The 20,334-nt window shown below is 27.6% G+C and overlaps 8 protein-coding genes across 8 annotated transcripts in view; 1 reads left to right on the forward strand and 7 right to left on the reverse strand.

Moving 5' to 3' along the window:
• Window positions 1-6: 6 nt before the first annotated feature.
• Window positions 7-4,467, reverse strand: cand_035910 (uncharacterized protein; the record flags this gene model as incomplete). The annotated part of the gene is made up of 1 exon (XM_067213817.1): window positions 7-4,467. The coding sequence occupies one exon, from the start codon at window positions 4,465-4,467 to the stop codon at window positions 7-9; it is 4,461 nt and encodes a 1,486-aa protein (XP_067070010.1).
• Window positions 4,468-4,909: 442 nt separating this feature from the next.
• cand_035920 (uncharacterized protein) lies at window positions 4,910-5,383 on the reverse strand (the record flags this gene model as incomplete). Its single annotated transcript, XM_067213818.1, has 1 exon — window positions 4,910-5,383. The coding sequence occupies one exon, from the start codon at window positions 5,381-5,383 to the stop codon at window positions 4,910-4,912; it is 474 nt and encodes a 157-aa protein (XP_067070011.1).
• A 2,427-nt stretch (window positions 5,384-7,810) lies between these two features.
• On the reverse strand, window positions 7,811-10,201 carry cand_035930 (uncharacterized protein; the record flags this gene model as incomplete). Its single annotated transcript, XM_067213819.1, has 6 exons — window positions 7,811-8,011; window positions 8,091-8,484; window positions 8,566-8,633; window positions 8,711-8,900; window positions 8,965-9,170; window positions 9,239-10,201. 6 exons carry the CDS (start codon window positions 10,199-10,201, stop codon window positions 7,811-7,813), a joined length of 2,022 nt encoding a protein of 673 aa, XP_067070012.1.
• Window positions 10,202-10,504: 303 nt separating this feature from the next.
• cand_035940 (DJ-1 family protein) lies at window positions 10,505-11,074 on the reverse strand (the record flags this gene model as incomplete). The annotated part of the gene is made up of 1 exon (XM_067213820.1): window positions 10,505-11,074. The coding sequence occupies one exon, from the start codon at window positions 11,072-11,074 to the stop codon at window positions 10,505-10,507; it is 570 nt and encodes a 189-aa protein (XP_067070013.1).
• A 1,421-nt stretch (window positions 11,075-12,495) lies between these two features.
• Window positions 12,496-13,425, forward strand: cand_035950 (MORN repeat protein; the record flags this gene model as incomplete). The annotated part of the gene is made up of 1 exon (XM_067213821.1): window positions 12,496-13,425. The coding sequence occupies one exon, from the start codon at window positions 12,496-12,498 to the stop codon at window positions 13,423-13,425; it is 930 nt and encodes a 309-aa protein (XP_067070014.1).
• Window positions 13,426-14,804: 1,379 nt separating this feature from the next.
• On the reverse strand, window positions 14,805-16,502 carry cand_035960 (transmembrane amino acid transporter protein; the record flags this gene model as incomplete). Its single annotated transcript, XM_067213822.1, has 1 exon — window positions 14,805-16,502. The coding sequence occupies one exon, from the start codon at window positions 16,500-16,502 to the stop codon at window positions 14,805-14,807; it is 1,698 nt and encodes a 565-aa protein (XP_067070015.1).
• Window positions 16,503-16,793: 291 nt separating this feature from the next.
• On the reverse strand, window positions 16,794-18,879 carry cand_035970 (uncharacterized protein; the record flags this gene model as incomplete). The annotated part of the gene is made up of 7 exons (XM_067213823.1): window positions 16,794-17,559; window positions 17,624-17,734; window positions 17,800-18,121; window positions 18,208-18,308; window positions 18,407-18,534; window positions 18,621-18,703; window positions 18,777-18,879. 7 exons carry the CDS (start codon window positions 18,877-18,879, stop codon window positions 16,794-16,796), a joined length of 1,614 nt encoding a protein of 537 aa, XP_067070016.1.
• Window positions 18,880-19,074: 195 nt separating this feature from the next.
• cand_035980 (CW-type zinc finger family protein) overlaps window positions 19,075-20,334 on the reverse strand; it is a gene marked incomplete at both ends in the record, with an annotated part of 3,128 nt that continues 1,868 nt past the window's right edge. Inside the window, one exon of the mRNA XM_067213824.1 lies at window positions 19,075-20,300. Coding sequence (XP_067070017.1) covers window positions 19,075-20,300 — 1,226 coding nt within the window. The remainder of the gene's footprint in view (window positions 20,301-20,334) is intronic.

The following is a 20,334-nucleotide window of genomic DNA, read 5'->3' on the forward strand; positions in this document are numbered from 1 at the left end:
CTTCTTTTATTGCTTATCTAGTATATAATTCGTTGGCATACTCATAAATGATTGAATATATTGTACTTTCTGTTGATTATACAAGTATTCAGATTGATCTTTAGAGCTACTTATAAATTTGATAAAATCCTTTAGTATGTATTCATTCGTTTTAATCATTCGAAATAACTCGTGTCCATTTTCAAGTATTAATGCAATATAGTCAATAGTAAATCCAACAAGAATTGAAGATTCACTAGGGTTAGCATTTGGTCCAAACAAACATTCTATACAATGTTCAATAGAAGATATATGAGAAGTCCAGTATGACATATTAATAAAGGAGGCTTTAACCCTTCTCAAAATCTTAGGTAATAATCTTTGTAAAAGATCTTTGTCAAATTTAAGGTAGTTTTTACCTTTATCATTTCTCAGAATGACATCAAATACCGTTACAACTAATTTTGGTAAATGTTGTTGATATGCTGAAATTATGTTGTTTCCCATTATATTATTCAATGATGTCACAAGATTTGTTTTTAAATTTTCATCTTGGATATTTTCTTTCCAAGAAAAATAGTTACTCATTATTAAAAGTACATAAAATATTACTGCTTTAGTAGGACATTCATCTCTAACTAAAAAAGATTGGTAAATTGAAGATAATTGTTCCATATGATCTATAATCCCATAGAAAGGATTTGCAACCATCTTCTTACTATCATTTAACTGATATTTATTTAGATTCATAATACTTGGCAATGAGAAAAATATATGAAATCCAAGTATATATATATTTTTTATATGTTCAAAAAGTACAAATTTTGAACTTTGAGAACTTACAATTGAAGTATCTTCAATTGTTAGGACTTTCGGTAGTACTTTAAATAAGTTTTCGATTTGGAACTGAAGAGTATTTTCAATAGATATAGACATAAGTGATGTTAAAGTCAAATCAGCACTAAATCTTTTTTTTGGTCCAAGTGTATTATTAAATCCTAGCATGTTAAATGTCCACAATATATTTTTAGCAAAAAGATTTGTACATGTAAAAATACCGTTAGATATAGAATATTCTAATGATTTAGATATTTCTACAGTACTAGAATTATTATTTGTAATATTGATATTATTTAAAATTATTTCAGCCTTGCAGTTGCTTAAAAATTCTGAGACTATATAATTCCACATTTGATAACCACAAATATTAGCTACAATCCAAAGTAAATCTTTAATTAAAGCTAAATTTGAATAATTCAAATTTTGCACTACTGATTCACAGTAAATGTTTATTAATAATAAGATATTTGATAATCCAAAACTTGTAAATAGACTTGTTTCATCTTTTGACTGTATTATTTGGCATTTCAACATGTTAGCTACTTTAGGCTTGTTAATCTCATTTCTATTCAAAGCTATTATTAGTATAGTACTAATCACAAAATTTTTGTGATCTAAATATTCTGATCTATCTATAGAATTTATATCACACATGTAATCCTCATCTTCAACTTGAATATACTTGTGTAAAAGTATAGATCCAATCTTCTCATATTTCTCACTTTCAAAACTGCACAATTCTGGATCATTCTGAAATTGAAACAAGTCATAGATTAAGATGTTGATTATTATGTAATATAATATATAAGTCACATTATAAGTCCAAAGATTACATATACTTGCCTTATCACATTTATTTATAATATGAAATATAGATAGTAAAAGATTGTCATATTGTAAAATTACCCTTTTTTCAGTATATTCAGCTAACCATAGTAATAATACTTTAATAAATACAACTTTCTCTAATGATCCATTCTGATTTTCTTCCATGAAATATCCACCCCAAAACCTGATAGCATCATTTATAAGTGCCAAGTTATCACTAAACATTTTACTCAACAAACTTGTAGAAACTAGAGGTGTAAGATATTTACAAATATTTTGAGGAATTTCTGAATTATTCATTGATAAATTATTATCAAAGCTGGAACTAGCATATATGCACAGTTGGTTATCAATCTGATCTATATAAACTACAGAGCGAGTTGTATCTTCTATTTTTAGTGATTTCATTTTTGAAATATAATCTGATGTACATGACAATTTTTCATTAATTTTAGTATCAATACTTTCTTTAAAATCTACATTCTGTCTATTATGAGAAGATAAAGCTTGTAGCATAGTTGGCATATTTGTCGTTTTTGGAGTTTCTATAACTGGTAATGATTGCAAGTATTTCCCACTTATTGATAAATTTTCTGAAAGAGATAAATTATCAAGGTATGAATTATCTTTTGATTGTGATATATACTTAGTAGATTTATTAGCTGGTAAATGAGATTTATTTAAAGAATTCATTTGCACTGTCTCTTCAACCTTTTTGGGTGAAGATAATTTAAGAGGTTTTTTTAGTGCTATTTGTGAATTTATATTTGTATTCACTATTTTAGAATTCTTTAAATTAATTGGATTTTTTGTATTCTGAGAATTAGAACCAGTTAAATTTAGTGAAGATGTATCACTTGTATTAGTTGTAGTTAAGGTACTTTGAGTAAATATCGAATTTTTAAGATTTACTAGTCCAGAAACTTGAGATAAATTCTTAATATTTGCTACATTTGTACAATTCGGAATTTGTCTTGAGTTTAAGGGAACTGATTTCGTTATAACTGTAGGAAATTCTTGAAGTTCCTGTTGTTCATCAGTATTTGTAATATCCGATACAGTAGTAAATTCAGAAATCCCCAGTTTCTTTCTAGTATCTTCCAAAAGTTTTTGCTTTGCACTATTTAAGCTATCAAATATCTTATTAGCATTCGAATTTATAGTAGACCCAAATATAGGATCTCTTAGCTTTAATAAAATTACAGAAGCAGAAGATCTAACTTGAGCAGATGCATCATCTAAAAGTGGAGGTATATCATTCACTAACATTTTAAATCCTTTCAAATGTTTCTCAGGAAAATCCTTCTTTTCTATAACTATATCGATCAAATTTAAAAAAATGCTCATTGCTGAACATTTAGCTGTTGCTGGAGCAGCTTTTAAACCACATATATGTAAATCTTCGTAAAGTTGGTCTAGAGTACAAGAATATGTTAGTATAGCCATCAAAGAATTTACAGCCTCATTACAAATACTCCTATTTTGATCTTTTAATTTAACCATTATCTGTACAGCTGTTGGACGCAAAATATTACTGATTCTTCCACGCAAACCCTTGGATAAACTTCCAATTAAACGTAATAATGAAACTAATAAGGCTATATTACTTTCTAATTTTAGCATTCTTTGAAAAATTGAAAACATACTCTGAAAATCATTCAAACTTGGAGGTGAATTCCCTTTACCACTATTTGAACCACTTGTATTCTGATTATTACTTGCCTTTGGATTATCATTTTGTGAAATTGCTAGCTTAGGATATTTTTCACATAACTGAATTAATTGATCAACAGCAGCTTTTCTCTCATTCCATTTTATTTCCTTAGATCCAACAATATTTAACCAATTATTTGGCAACATATGAATTACATCTACTGCTTCTATGGTATCATATACTGAACTAAGTTTATTCGTTTCTTGTTCCAAATATCCTTTCTTTGTCAACTTCTCACTATTCAAATTCTTATTACTTCGTAACTTTGTAAGAAATTCTTTTTTTAAAGGTGTAGCAAATGAGTCTCCATTTGTTTCTATTATAGCATTACATCTCTTCTCAACTTCTTGTTGTTGAGGAGAACTTAGTAGTTGGATAACACCATTAATATTCTTAGTATAGCTAAATGTAAGAACAAAAATTGAATAAACAGAATCTCTAACAGATTTATCACTACAATCTGCAAGTAAAAATGCAGTTTTGTTACACCATTGAGTAACAGGTAAATACTCTATACCATAATTTTCAATCATATGTGAATAAAGTGAAACAATACCTAAAATTTGTTTTATTACTAATCCCTTTGCTTTCCTGTTTGTCTCCAAAAATGTATTCATATCTTCCCATAAAAAATTCGTACTGTCTATAGTAGCTCCTTCAATTAACAATGATGTCTCAAATATTGATGCAACTAAAGAAATAGATGGATTAGATGTCTTAGAATTATAAAGTGTCTTTTTTATCAATATATTAACCAAATCTTCCTTCCATATTTTCCTTAAATCTATATCAGTATTTGATGTACTACAGTATAAAGATATATACTTGGATATTGCTTGAATTGCTTTACCCTGAGCTGCAACATTTTTATCTGAAATCATATTTGGTATCATTTCTGGTAAAAAGTTAGGTTTCTCCCCTAAATCCATTTCATTTATTAATTTCTCATATCCATAAATTCTCATCTGCCACTCATTACTTCCTACTAATGACTGTATAGGAATTGTAGATAAATCAATCCCATTATAAATATTATTGTCCTTAGGTGCAAATTCTGGAATATCGAATTCTGTATTCTTATCTATAACATTTATTTCCTCCTCCATATTTTTTAAAATTCCAAGATACTACTTTGTGTATGCTTCAATGCAGTTTCTGAAATATCACCGCCTATAATACCGCTTAAATAGTGGGGATCCAATAGTACTGTAGTACCACGTTCAAAGTTAAACTTATCTAGTACTTTACTCCAAATAGAGAAAAAAAAGGAGAAAAAAGAAAAAAGAGTTAATATAACTTTTAAATAATGTGCAGAATAAGAAGATATTAAATAAATACTTACAATAATGGTCTCTTTGCAGTCTAATATGTTATTAATAAAAATTTAATTTCAACCTAAATCAATATATAGCAATTAGGACTCTGAAATATAGCTCTATTAGTAGAATTTATTATCATAAATATCTTAATAGCTCCTTAATAAGACTATGAAAATATATTATTAATATACCCATGTACCTTATTTTTACAATAAAGCCGTTTCACTATCTAATAGGCATAAAATCCTGTTTTATTAGGTTGGGATCCTGGAATTGGATCTCTTGCTGGTATACCATATGGATATGCTGCAAATGGATTACATGGAGAATACATATTAGAACCATTTACAGGATTAAATTGTGCCATATGATAAGGAGCATTAACTATTACAGTTTGATCTGTTGGTGGTATATATGGATTTAAAGGTTGACCATTATGAAAACGATGAGGTTCTGGTAATTCCAAATTTCTTGTTTCTATATTCTTGCAAGAACTAACAAATTCTGGTAATAAGGGTGGCATTACACATGGTACACCTGCTAAACTTGCATATGGATAACCTGGCATTACTCTACAATCTACTGGTACAAATGTCTTTGGTTGAGCATATAATGTTGGTATTGAAGGTACACCAGAAATTGGAAGCAAAATATTTGAGGATTGAGGTACAATTGTTGGGATACTTGGTTGATCACCTTCCATCTTTCAACTACTATCCTTTTTATTTAATAGATCTAAATTTTCTGTTTTTTGTTTTTGTTAATTTCTATTGGTGAATAAATATATCAATAGATTAGAAATTGTTTATATTAATATTTAAGTGATAGACATGTTATATACACACAAATCACAAAATTTGAAATTAGACAAGAATATCACGTGATAAAGCGGTATATTATTGCCGCCTAATGTTATTGAACTTGAGGTTTATATTGAATAATATGAATCCTGTTTTTAGATGATAAAGTACTACTGTCAAATTTACTAAAAAAAAAAAAAAAGAGGAAGAGAATTATTTTAAATTATGGACTTATCTAGTTTGTTATTGAATATTACTGGGCTTTTTATAATTCGTATTATAGATTAGCTAGTACAAAGCATAATTAACAAGTTAAAAGATCCTGTTTATAATATATTACCTATCATATTTAACTATTCCTATTATCAAATATTAGAAATACGCTCTTTACTCTTACTTTACATGGGTAGCTGTGCTAAGATAAATGTAACATTGAAGATTAGGTATGACAGATGATCACTTTATATTAAGTTATTAGATTTAAGAAATAACTAAAAGTAAAGTTGCTAAGTACTTTAAAATTAATTTACTAGACATAATTAATGAATACTGATAATATATATTTAACAATTACTTGGTATATAATGTTAATACTATACTTAATTTCGTTTCCATATAAAAACTAAAGGTTTAATTAAATAGCACTTCAAAAAAGAAGAAAATAAATCCTATTTATACATTAATATATTAAATACTGAAATTTATTTAGTTTATTTATAGGATAAAGAGGAACTCTAGGACTTGAAATAAAGTAATATTTATTGCTATTAACAATAAGTAATCATATTTATATTCGTATTTCCAAATTAAAATATACAAAAGTTTAAGATATTTATGAAGATTTTATTTGATACAATAATTTATAGGTAATAGCCTCTTTATCTTTGAAATATAAAAGGATGATCATATATATTTTAAATAATAAGAAAGTAGTAAATTCTTTTTTATTAATAATATATAATATTATTTTTGAACTTAAATTATAAAAGAAAAAAAAGACTATATAGTAAAGAGAAATACAATTTAGATCTATAGTATTTTGTGGAGTAATAACTCTTCTAATTAATATTAATAATATATTCATTGATAATTTTTTAGCTATTATATTGTAAATCAGAAGTAATAGATTTTAAAGTTTGGAAATATAATATTTAGTATTATAAAAGTATATTTTATATTGATTATGGGGAACTAATATTTGGGTTATTAATGAAATTCCAAGATTAAAATCAGAAACTTTAACTATAGAGCTTACAAATGATAAAACCTATAAAATTTTTTAACTAATGATTTAACTATTAAAAATATTATAAATATAAATATTTTTGTACTACTAACTGAACTGAGATTAAAGTACCGATTTAAGTAATTAGGTATTTATAAATGAGGTGTACAAGATATGAAAGTTTATTATATTATCTAATATGTTTTGATAATTGGAACATTAAGATGTATGTGTATTTTATTAATTATTAAGTATTTTATTTGTTAAACTTGAGAATAAATTCAATATTATTTAGCCTTCAATTATAAAGATACCTTTAAAGTTTCTATGATTTTATTAAATATAAAAGAAGATAATATAAACTATAAACTATAATAAAAAGAAAATTTTCTATTTAGAATATAGAAAATAAAATGAAAGGTATAATGTTAAAATAAAATAAAACTAGATTTGAGATATTACTCAACTTTATAAACAATATTATAATAAAATCTATTAAAATATTCATTTATGTTGCGGATAGGTATTATAATTAATTAAATACTTTAGATAATATAATTAATATTAAATTTGAAAATTCCCAAAAAAATATCTTGGATAGCTTGTAAAATTTCAATATTTTAAGTTAATTTTTATAAAATAAACTTTTTTGTTAATGTTTAAGTATAAAAATAAATTTCTGATTAATTAAAAAGTCTAAAATATAATTTTATATAGATTTTAATGATAGTTAAATTATTTATATACTGATTCTAATATTAGTAAATTAAAAGAAAATATCATAATTTTATTAAATAGATCAAATCAGTATTATATTAACTGTATAGTAACATTAGTGATTTAGTAAAGATAATATAAAGATTAAGATTAAAATTAAATACTTTGAATTCGAGGTAAATATTAATTTTGAGAATAATTTAATAGCTGGATGTATTTAAAGGAAAAATAGATATGGAATATTACTATAGCTATTTAAAATTCTGAAGAATGCAAATATTTTTGCAATATGATGCTAATAAGTAAATAAATAACTTATTGATATATAATTAATAGTCAATTTAAAATATAATATGAAATTTTGTAGATTTTTTTTTCTAATCGTTAATCACATTATACAGAGTATTCCTCCAAGGATAAGCAAGAAGGTGACAATACCAATTGTTATAAATATTATTATCTTCCCATTTGATTTGTTAACTACTGGTTCATCAGTTTCTCTATCAATAGGTATTGAAGGCTGTACTTCATTGAATTCAATCTGATTTAAAGATTCATCATCTTGATTTTTTTCATGAAGTTCTTGATCCTAAAGTCAAAAATAATATAATTTATAATTTTCCAATATATTATATTAGCTGTATTAATTTATTATAAATTAAACATACCTCTGCTTCATCTATATTTGTATCAGCTATAGATAATGAACGTTTAAGACGCTGCTCTAAGCTCTGCTGACGTATTTCTTCAGTAGGAGGTGCAATAGCTTCACCCTCATGGATAGTTTGGTATTCTACAGATAAGTTAGTTTCTTCATCTTTATTTATATTTGAGTTATTGTTAAAGTTTTTAGAGTTCTGTTTAAACTCTTGAGTTACTAGAGTAGTATTATTAATATCTTGTTTAGATTCTCTTTCATCTTTGTTTATTATATCATAATTATTATCATATGAAACTTTTTCCTCAATAACTTCAACATCTTTTTTAGGAATTTCCTTTTTAAATTCACTCTTCTGATCAAGAATTCTTTTCCTTTCTTCTGCAGCTTTTGTAGATTCATCTCTGAAATAAATTAGATATTGAGAGTTTTATTCTTTATTGTATATGCATTAAATATAATATTTCTAGTGATTATTCACTCACCTAAAGATTTGAAGCTCTTTTGATACTGTTGAATCCATTATATTTAACCTTTCCTTATTAAGTGATTCCTGGAAAAAAAAAAAAAATTGTAAGATAAAATACAATATTTTGTATTGTTTAATGGATCCAATATTTAATTTCTTACCTGTTTAGCTTTCCATTTTTCTTGTTGAAGAGTATTTTGGTTTGAAGAACAAGTAATTCTAACACAAGAGTTATATTGATTAGGATAACAGAGTTTACTATTGCATTTGTATGTAGCCTTTAAGCCTTGTATAATGGTAGATAGACCATTTTTAGATAATATATCCATAGGTACTGAAACAGTATTTGATCTTTATTCAATTTATGAAGAATATAAATATATTTTGGGTTTATTACAATAAATTTTAAACTTACAAAAGAAGTTTTTGATTAGGTGTTAGTTTTCCCATATATTGAGAAGGTTTAATACATTTTGAATCTTCTTTACATTGAACATCTACCTTAAATTCAAAAGATGGATATTTGCGTTTTGTAAAAAAGGAATTTTCTTTGTTACTTATTTCTATGGAGTAAAATTGTATTAAGGTATGAACTGTAAGTTGCACAGAATTGTTAATAACCTAAAATTAGATATGAAATAAATGATAGATACTATGGTGAAAGTATTGAAATATAATTTAAAACTTACTTCACAATTGTTTATTCTTGAAGGAAACTTTTCTCCTTTTAAAAACCACTCTATTTTAGATCCCATTCTCATAATCGATCCTTCATTTTCGTATTTATACTTGGTTTCTATATGCTTATTTTTTGATTTTTTTCCCTCGAATATATTTAGCTCTGGAAAGCCCCTTGAGCCTTTTTTCTTTTTTTTTTCAACCTTGACATCATCTTCTATATCATTATCATTATCCTTATCTGATTTTCTATTTCTAGTCTTTTTTTTTTTTAAAATATTTCTGAAAAATTCTGGGATCTTTGAGTTGTTTACTTTCTTAGATTTTGAAGAATCATTCGTATACTTTTTGTTAGGTTTCTTTTGAGTTTCATTTTCTTCTAAGAAATCAGAATCATTAGTACTCATGTCAGAATGTAACTGAAGAAATGAGGACTTTAATGAGTTTAAGGAATACATATTGTTTACACTTTCATCATCTTCATTCACTATCTGACTAGAAACTTCTTCTTGTTCACCATCTAATTCACCTTTATCCTTTTTTGAAAAGTCTTCAGAATCTTTAGAATCTTCTATTGAATCATATATATTATCTTTATCATCTCCTGAATTTAAAAGAGAATCTGCATCTTCATTACCATCTGATTTTGATACTATATCTTCTAACTGTAGAAAACCTTGAAATAAAGTAATTTCTTCGGAAAAAGAAGAAAAAGTTGAACAAAAAGAAGCTGGAGAATGCAGTTTTGTCGTCCTTTTACAATTACTACAACGAGTTACAAAGAAACATTCACCTGGACTGATACCTATATAGCCTTTGTGTACTTTACAATCCAATGTCTGACATATACTATTTGTTTTTAAAGTTTTCTGAAATACAAAGTCGGACTTTTTAGATTTCAATTCCAAAGCTTCTAAATTCTGGGAATTAGTTGTAATAAGTATAATAAGAAGCAAACCAACCAGGAAATTCATCATTATTTTAAATAATATGGATGTATAGCTTGTAGCAGAGAATTTGCGTGTAAATCTTTATTACACACACAAACTAAGCAGCGAGGTGAATTATATGAAGATATATTCAATTTATTAGGGAAAAAAAAATATATTTGCAATGTTATATATATAAGCAGATATTTAAATGACAGTAACAATAAAGTAAATATAAATAATCAAAATATTAGTTGCAAAAGCACAGAAGTTTCACTAAAAAGTACGTAACTAGACATAAATGATCGTTGAATTGTATTTAATCTAACATTCTCAAAATAAATAAATTTAAGATTTGTAATGGTGACTAGCTATAATCCCTTCAGAAACTTGTTTAGCAGTTGTCTCGCCACAAAGTGTAGCCACTAAATGTAGACCAAACTCAATAGCAGTTCCAGGTCCTTGAGAAGTTATTATATTTGCAGCTACTGCAACATGTGGTTGATCCGGGTGAGGTTTAGATAATTGATTTTTCATAGAAGGATAACAAACTGCATGTTCAACATCATCTAATAGACCATGTGGTTCTAAAACTAAAGCAGGTGAGGCACAAATAGCCGCTATTATACCTCCACTATTCTTTGTATGATGTAGATGTTCCTTAAATAAGTTGGATTCTGCTAGAGCTTTTGAACATCCCAAACCGCCTGGACAAACTATTGCACTAAAACCTTTATCTAAGTCTTTTAAAAGCACATCAGCACACAGCTTAATACCATTTGCACCCACCACATTCAAATTATCACCAACAGATGCTATTAAAACATCTAAACCTGCCCTCCTCATAATATCAACAGGTGCAACAAATTCAATCTCCTCGACCCCGTCAGCTATTGCAACAAGAACTTTAGTTATCATCACTTTATTAGATTCACAGTATATTATAATTCAAAAGAAGTAAATACTGAATATATTTCTTGAGCTAAAAGAAATCTCTTTGAGTAGAATAGAATGAGATAGATCTCACAATTTTTGTAAAAAGATAATAGTAGCGCCACTTTGAATCTTATTGTGATTAATTAAAAAAAAAGTGAGCCTTAAAAAGACTTTAATATTGCCCAGGATATGACAGAATTCTGATCACTTTAGTAATCTTCCAAGATTTTAATTGGCTAGGAATCTTATCGCTATATTTAAGACTTTATTTAGAAGTCTTGTAACTATATTATGGAATACAACATTCAAATTTCAGATATTAGATTTAAAAGTGGACTTGAAAATTATTGAACATTAAACCATTTATTGCTGGCTGTTAGTATACATTATATAAGAACTATTAATTTCGGAATATTTATATTAATAAGATCGTGATATAACATAGTAATCTAGACATTAATAGATATAACTGCACCAACCATATTTAATGCACACGAAATACACTTTGAATACAACTGAATATGTATTGATATATATGCTTAACTATTTATTAAAAATAATATAGTGGGAATTCTGTTGTTACTTTCGGTACAAGTTATTTCATGTAATCCTTACTAAATATAAAGTGCAAATGACAGATCCCAATATTAATACATAATTAACTAGTGTACTTTAAACACAAAAGTAGTACTTCTAGGGGCTTATTTAAAGAAAAAAAAAAGGAAATTTCAGTTTCATCTCTTAATTAGTTAAAAATCTGTTAATTTATAATTAGGTTCTTAATGTATCATATCACTAAAGTTAAGATATATTAGTACACACTGAGACTTTCAAAACTTATACCTAATATTACTTCGATTGCTGTAGAAAGATAAAAATTCTTTTTCTTAACAGGTACTTAAGAATCAGTCTTTAGTGGTACCGCTCACTAAGGATGCAGAGAAATCTTCAAATTTGTTAACCGCTTAATGTTACATATATGCGCGTATATAGGCTTGGTATGATTTGATCTACTCTTAAATATTTTAAAAGAAATAGTAATAAATATAAGCAGTTAACCATAAATATTCTCATAATAGTGTTGATAATATTAAATATGGAGATTACAAAAAGTTTACATCATAAGTCTTGAAGTATTCTATAGATTTTATATTTATTTAAATGGCGCCTGTGTACTGTCTCTGAGTATATATGTGCGTGTACTAAAGTTGCGACTTAGACGTAGACAATTTTCCATATGGCATTATACGTATAGCAACTGTGTCTATTTAACCTAAATAAATTTATACAAGAACCGGAATGTATTTACGTATATGAGGAGGCAGGCGAAGCACCGTTTCTAATATTTATTGTATTCATTGGTTAAGAATAGTCTTTTTTATTCCTAGCTTACTGTTTGAGAAATGTCAGGAGTGAGCCGTAGAGCAGTTATAACTGATCCGAACGGTGTGTATGAAGGTGAAGTAAATGAGAAGGGACTTAAACATGGTACTGGAGTATACAAAGTTAATACTGGTGACACTTATGAAGGTGAATATGCAAATGGGTTGAAGAGTGGCTATGGTATATATACATGGGCTAATGGAGATAAGTTCGAGGGTCATTATAGGGATGACATAAAATGGGGCCATGGGATATATAGATGGTCAAACGGTGAGGTATTTGAAGGGGAATATGTTCGTGGAGTTAAGTGCGGTCATGGCGTTTACACATGGCCAAATGGAGACAGATTTGAAGGTGAGTATAAGGATGGTGTAAAGGAGGGTTATGGTGTATACAAACTAGCAACTGGACGTATATATGAAGGTCAGTATTCTCGAGATATGCGTAATGGGCAAGGTACTTCACGTTATACAGATGGATCAGTTTATACTGGCGAATGGTTAGATGGTAAGGAACATGGCCAGGGATTATTGAAGTTTAGTGATAGTAGTTCCTATGAAGGGGACTTCCAGAATGGTGCTCCTAATGGTCAAGGGAAGTATACTTACTCTAATGGGAATTTTTATGTAGGGGGATTTAAGAATGGGCTCACAGATGGTCCTGGATCTTTGACATTTGCAGATGATAGTCGTATTTTAAAGGCTAATTGGAGGGATGGTCAAGTAGAAGGGGATGCTACAATTATTTATCCAGATGGTGGGAAGTATACTGGAGAAGTTGTGAATGGAATAAGGCAAGGTAGAGGATGTATGGTAGAGTCAAATGGAGAAGTTTTTGAAGGTGAATACTTTAGGGATGTAAGGCATGGTGAAGGTACTTTAACAGTTAATGGAAAGGCAAAGAGAGTTAAGTATAATATGGGTAAGAAAGTAGGTTTATGTTCCTGTTGATGCGAGATAATGAGGGATAGTATATAGGATATACTTGATTGAGTACAAGAGGATCCTATTTAATATTCAATTTACTACTTAAATTGCTATGAAGGGGCTCAAATAATGAATATAGCTAGTGATAGTAGTATGAATTATATTGCGAATTCCACATAGAAGTTGCATTAAAATAATAATACATTTATTATAGATGATGGTGACTCCCAGTAAGTATACAAATAGCAATAGATGATGAAATTCACCCGAACTGTGATTGTTCCAACTAATACAAGCGCATCTTGAGAATGACTGAAGCTTGTTTTAACTAAATAAATCCCTACTCTAACTTTCTTTTTGACTTCTTTCTGAATCTGAGAAAGGTAACAAACTCTAATATAATGCTTTATTTTGAGTACAACTCAATGATCTAAAAAGCCACTTTCACTACACTTGATTATGAGATTAGGAATTCTCTATATCAATGCTACTATTTATGTTCCATTTAATAGTCCTGCCTTATAAATAGAATTTGAATTGCAGATTATAGATTTATTGCAAGGAGCTATTAATTTTAATAATACTTTGTATTTGCAGAACATTGAATATGTGTAGTTGATAATTATAGATAAAAGCTAGTACTACAGATAAAGATAATGTAAAATATCTATACAAGTTTTAGTTTGAAAATAAGGGTTACAAGTGACTTTTATTTATTAAATATATTTAGACTGGTTTTAGAGATATTTCAAAGGTTAAAGCTCTAAAAATTTCTAAATATTTTGAGTTCTAATATAACAGTTAAATATAATGATCAAATATTATTTTTAACAGGTATGTTTGTATCTAAATTATTTATAGCTTCATATCTTGCATAATAATAGACATAAGGATTTGTAATAAATCCAAAAACTTAGCAAGGGTTCAAGGTTATTACAGGCTTGTAATCTCCAAAATCAAGTAACACAAATTTTATTTTAATAATAAATTCTTATTAGGTACTTGTATATAATCAAATAGAACTTTATATATTTTATCTCATTGCAAGTTAACTAAAGAGTGAGTAGATTACTTAGAACCCTATATACAACATTCAAGTATATGTAACTTAATTTATGATGTAAATAATCCTGTAAATTGTTGAAAATAATCAAAGTTCTAAAACTCTCCAAATTATAGGGATCATTATTAATATTTTGGTAAACAAAATATTCAAATAGTTTTGTAGTTATTGATATAGTAAACCTCATATGTTTCAATTCGCTATAAAGTCTTTGATTATATATTTAATAATAAATATACTAATAGTAAAATCCCACAAGTCCTTATAGTACTCAGATCCTAATAGTAAATTAAGATAAGTGGATTCACTAAAATATATTAATATAAACTACCTGTATACCTTAACCCTCTAGATTTATAAACAGGGCCATAATACCAGAAATAGATGCTATACAAAAGTGGAAGATATAAAGAGCTATTAGAATACCACCAAATATCTTATTATTTTTGTAGAAAAATGTCGAGTAGTAAACCCATGCAGGAATAAGTAAAACAAATATCCCATCAAGTGTTCCCCCTGTAACTTGTATTAGCTTTGCAACTGAACTAAATGATACTGCTAAAATTCCAGCAAAAGTGAGAACCATTATCAAGTTAAACGCATGTAAGTAGTGCCTTGCAGAGAACTTCCTTGGAACATTACAACAAAACTTTTTTAACTTGCAACAATCTTTATATTGATCAGTATTAGAATTTTCTATATTTGTTGGTTGTTGCCAACTTAAATGAGATTTAACATTTCCTAGCTGAATTGTAGAAGCATTTGTTGAAATTCCAGCAGTAGAAAACAGGTCATCCTCGTGACTATGAGACTTCCCCAAAGCATTAGTGCCATCTAATTTTAATTTATCTTCTATTTCAATATTAGTCTGAACAAAAGTCTGATTTACTTTACGTTTAATTACTTTATATGTCCTAATAATCAAAGAAGCCACACTGTTAGATAGAGGTAAAGTTTCCATACATATAGTAACTGTTAAGGCTAGTGTAAGATAAATCCTTGCACATACAACTAAGGGATCATTGTATAAAAAGTTGTTAATAACATTCGGAAGCGTATTTTCCTTGAAAATCGCATATCCTGTCATCCCAACAGTACTATTTACACTAGCTATTACAAGTGCAAATACAACCACAATCCCCTTAATTTTTAAAGAAGAAAAATCTCTAATATTTTTCGTAATTGGTAAAAGAACCAAATGGCAAAAATAAGAGAATAGAACAATGTTCGAGATACTACATAATCCCCAAAAACCATTTGTGGTATCAATATTAAAAAGCTTAGTATTGCCTTTACTACAATAATGTGGATTTATATTACGAATAGTAGTTCCATCACATTGAGGAGGCTGAGATGAACCCAAATAGCGATATGTAATAATTAAACTAGTTGAAACTGTAGATATTACAGATAAAAATGAGGCAAATCTTACTGCTGTAAAGTCATTTGGTAGACATAAGAAAAAGACGATAATACAAAAAAAGATTACACATCTGTAACGCTCAGTAAAGAACTTCGAGATAAACATGAATATATAATAGAATATATGAGCTATTTTGGAATCCTTCAAACCAGGATTTCTTTGAGCTAATAATGGAAGTTCAGTTTGGACTAATTTTGTTAATGGTACAACAAAATCCGATAAAAAAATTAATAGACATGGAATCATAAAGAGGCAATCAATCAGAATAGCCATATCACAAATAACTACAATTTGTTCTGCTATCTTTTCACGTCTTGTTTTCATCTTAGGTGGATTTAAGGGAATAATAACCTCGGTATGTGGTATTTTTATTTCACCTGTAATACTATGATACAAAAGTTCAGTTATGGTCCCTACGTTATAATGTATACCTGCCATTATCAATATATATATTGTAGAGCCACATAAGATACTCCAGTAAACTAAAATAATTAAACCTAATATTAATCCTGTCTGGAGAAATGCCCATGGTAATGTCAGGATTCCCATACCCGTAGCTGCGCTTATTAATAACAAACATGTTGAAAGAAAGGAATTCTTACCGAGTATGCTCATTATTCCTGTACATTTATATTCTTTATATTTACTTTTGAATTCCCACCATAAATAGCGCTACTCAAATGTATTACAGTAAATATTAGCGCTTAAGGTAGAATAATTTTGGGAAATTACCAACTAAATTTGTATATCTTTGTTTGTGATTAAATCCAAAATATTTCAAATAACTATGATATACAATAATTTTCACATTTACCAATATAGACTATAGAAAACTTGAAATTTGAGTATATTGTGGCGAAATTGCAAGATGAGATCTTGTAATTAGCAGGGAGCTAGTTATGGTGACTAGAAAAAAAAGTTCATAATAGCTTTAAAGGTAGAACAAATCCATTGTAAAATAAGAAATATTACTATTATGTGAGATTCATTTATTTTAGTTACATAACTGATATATGCAGGAAGGCAGAGTATGAATATAGCATCGATAGTTCCCCCTATAATTTCGGTAAGAACAGCAACTGAAGATAATCTGGTTGCAATAAAAGCACCAAAAGAGAGTAAAAAGAAAAGGCAAGTTATTCTAAATATCTTAGTTTTGATAAAGCGTGGAGCTGAAGCAGATACAGATATAGTAATATTTGGAGCATATGGTTGCTCTAGCATGGCAGTTAAATTTTCTTCTGCTACTTGACTATAATGCTGTTCTCTGTTAGATTCAATATTTGTATTAAGCTCTATGTAACGTATTTCCATACAGGATGATATATTATCATTTAATTGTGATGTATATGAATCAAAATCACAAAAGTTTTGTAACTCTGAGTTTGACCATGAAGTTATATTTTTACTTTGAGGTATATTCTTAGGTTGTAATGTATAATCTTTGCTAAATATATTAATAAATGAGGCTATCATAGGATATACTGATAATGGAATTAATATAAATATTGATATTATAAGACATATTCTAATGATAGTAGCTTCATTATCATTTGTTGGAAAGTTAACAAGTATATTTGGTTTCACATCTTCACCAAATGCAATATAACCAGCTAGAGCAATTGTAAAATTACATGTAACTGCATATATCATTATTAAACTCACTATAACACTAAAAAAAAAATATTATTGCAATATAAAATTAAACCATGTAATTCTGAAATACAATAACTTACAAGTTTTTAAGTTTACTTGGGTCTTTCATTTGTCTCCCAACTTCTATAATGTTGAAATGACAAAAAAATATAAATAATAAAAGATTCTCAAGCCCTAAAGCACTTGATATTCTTTGATCATTAAAAAAAGGTACTAATTAACTGACTAAAATTTAAGAGTTTAATTGAAAACTTACCCTTCAAAACTGTAATTAAACCATTTTGGAGAAAAATTATCAAATGAACTATTTATAGCTATTCTATAGGCCTTTGTACCTATTAATATCATGGTTATTCCCATGGCTACTATTGATATCCAACTGAAATATCGAATATGAGTTACATCTTTTGGTGAACATAAAATGAAGAATATTATACAAGATAGTATAATTGCACCTTCACGACAGCTAAGTAAATAAAAAAGCATTTCTATTACTTTTTTAAGTGCATTTGGCCAATCAGATGACAATTTGTTATTCATTAATTTGAATGATTTTGCAATAGCTGGTATAAAATCTCCTACATAAATTATTGCAAACATTAAAATTATTTCGTATTTATATTTTTATACAAGAATTTGTAATTCGAGTTTCAATAATACATACCAAGAAACATTAAATAGCAAGGTACTGCTAGGAAACAATCCATAAATATGAATATATCCAGTATTCGCATGTATCTAATTACCTTCTTTGAAACAGGACGTCTAAAATGTTTGAAAAAGAGTTGATAGTACCAAAATATAACTTTTAAGATATTTTTAATAATTAAGTAAGTAATTAACCTTATTATAGCTGAACTAACCTGTTATTATTGATTAGAGAAAATAGAGGAATGAATTGAGTAGGCACTGAAATACTAAATGAGCCATATCTCCTTTGGTGTGTAAGTATACAGTACAGTAAATCTGGATAGTCTTTTGCATTATAATACTAAATATATTAAACCAGATATATTTCAATTATTAAAAAATAAATATAAACGAGCTATATTTATCTGTTAAAATAAAACAATTTACCTGTGCTGAGGTTATCAATATTATCATTGTTAAACCACATGTTAGGGCTGATATAATAAATACTATAAGTCCAGATATTATCCCTAAATATACAAAATAGTTTTGTTATATTTTATGATATTCAATAACATTTCTAAATTTTTCTTGTGCATTTACCCGTCTTCATTAAAGCCAAAGGAAGTGTCAAAGTACCAACTCCTACACATGAACTAGCTAAAAATAAAAAAGTAGATGATAATGAACCTCTATTAAATGCCATTAAGACAATTTGTTCTTATTAATTAGAAGGGAATATATTCCGCTTTTAGCATAAACTGTATTATTTAAAGTTCATGCAATTTCCAAATACATCAATGATGTGGGCGCCAATCTCATGTAAGCTAAATCACTAAAAAATAAAAAAGAGAAATATATGGGTTATTCAGAAAAATTTATATCTACAAACTTAATAAAACTACCCAGTAGAATGTCTCCCTTGATAACTTTGATACCACAAACGGTAGTTATAAGTATTTGAACTAGAAAAGTTTCCTCCATTATTAGAGGTATTAATAGCATTAAAGCTGTGATAGTTATTCCTATTATTAGGTATATAAGAGGAATTACGTTTAGTAAGATTAATAGTATTGTTTGGATTATATTTGTATCCATTATATGTAGGAGTTTTACTGCTGTAAGTACTATTGTAACTTACAGGAAGATCTGTAGCTTTATGCCTATCATTTGGATCAAAACACTCATATGTTTTTCTATGAGGTTGATAATCATTCTGTCTGTATTCAGATAGTTTCTGACGTTTAAAATCACCCTGCCATGAGGAATTTCTTTTCCTAGATGAAGATGTAGGTTGTATTTGTTGTAGCAAGTGAGTAGATTGCAGTTGTTGGGTATCTTCCATTGAATTTTCCCTCTTATTAGTATGGGAATCTGAAATAGGTGTCCATGGATCACATTTAGATGAGCCTATGGATGTCATTTTTTCTATGTGATCTGAATATTTTTTCTTAGGAATAATTGGAAGTGAATATATTTCTTCAGTTGTTTTTTCTTCCTTGTGTTGTTTTATAAAATTATCTTTTGAATTTGGAATTTCCTTTTCTAGACTCTTTGTTTGGTCATCTGACTCTTTCTCTTCATCACTTTTAGCAAGTTTTCGAAGTCTTCTTCTACCTTCATGTTTAAGCTTTGTATGATTAGTTTCATTAGAAATAAAAGTAACATCAACAGATGAAGAAATTTTTTTAAGTCTTCTTTTGGATTTTAAATGTAATTTCTGTTCAACTTCATGAGGTTTACTTGTTTCACAAAATTCTGCAGATATGTCATTAATTAAATGATTTTGTTCTTCAGAAATTTTTAATATTTTGTATTTTACTTTTTTATTTAAAGTTTCCTTTTGCTCTTTTTTAGTGCTAACCCCTTCTATTTTACTACTTTTTTTGGGTTTTTGTGGTTTATCTGTCTCTTCTTCACTTCCCCGAATATCTTGTTTTAATATAATATCTTGTTCAAGTTTAGAATTTTCAACTTGCACTTGATCAGTATATTTGTTAATTTCTACAAATTCATTAGATATTTCCACCACTTTATTTTCTAGTACTTGATTATTAATGTCATCTGCAAGTTTTTCCTGAGAGTTTATATCTGATAAATCTTTATATTCTGGAATAGATCTACATTCTGGAATAGATCTACATTCTGGAATAGATTTACA

Source organism: Cryptosporidium andersoni (assembly GCF_001865355.1).
Source record: "Cryptosporidium andersoni isolate 30847 chromosome Unknown contig_30, whole genome shotgun sequence".
Lineage (NCBI taxonomy): Eukaryota > Apicomplexa > Conoidasida > Eucoccidiorida > Cryptosporidiidae > Cryptosporidium > Cryptosporidium andersoni.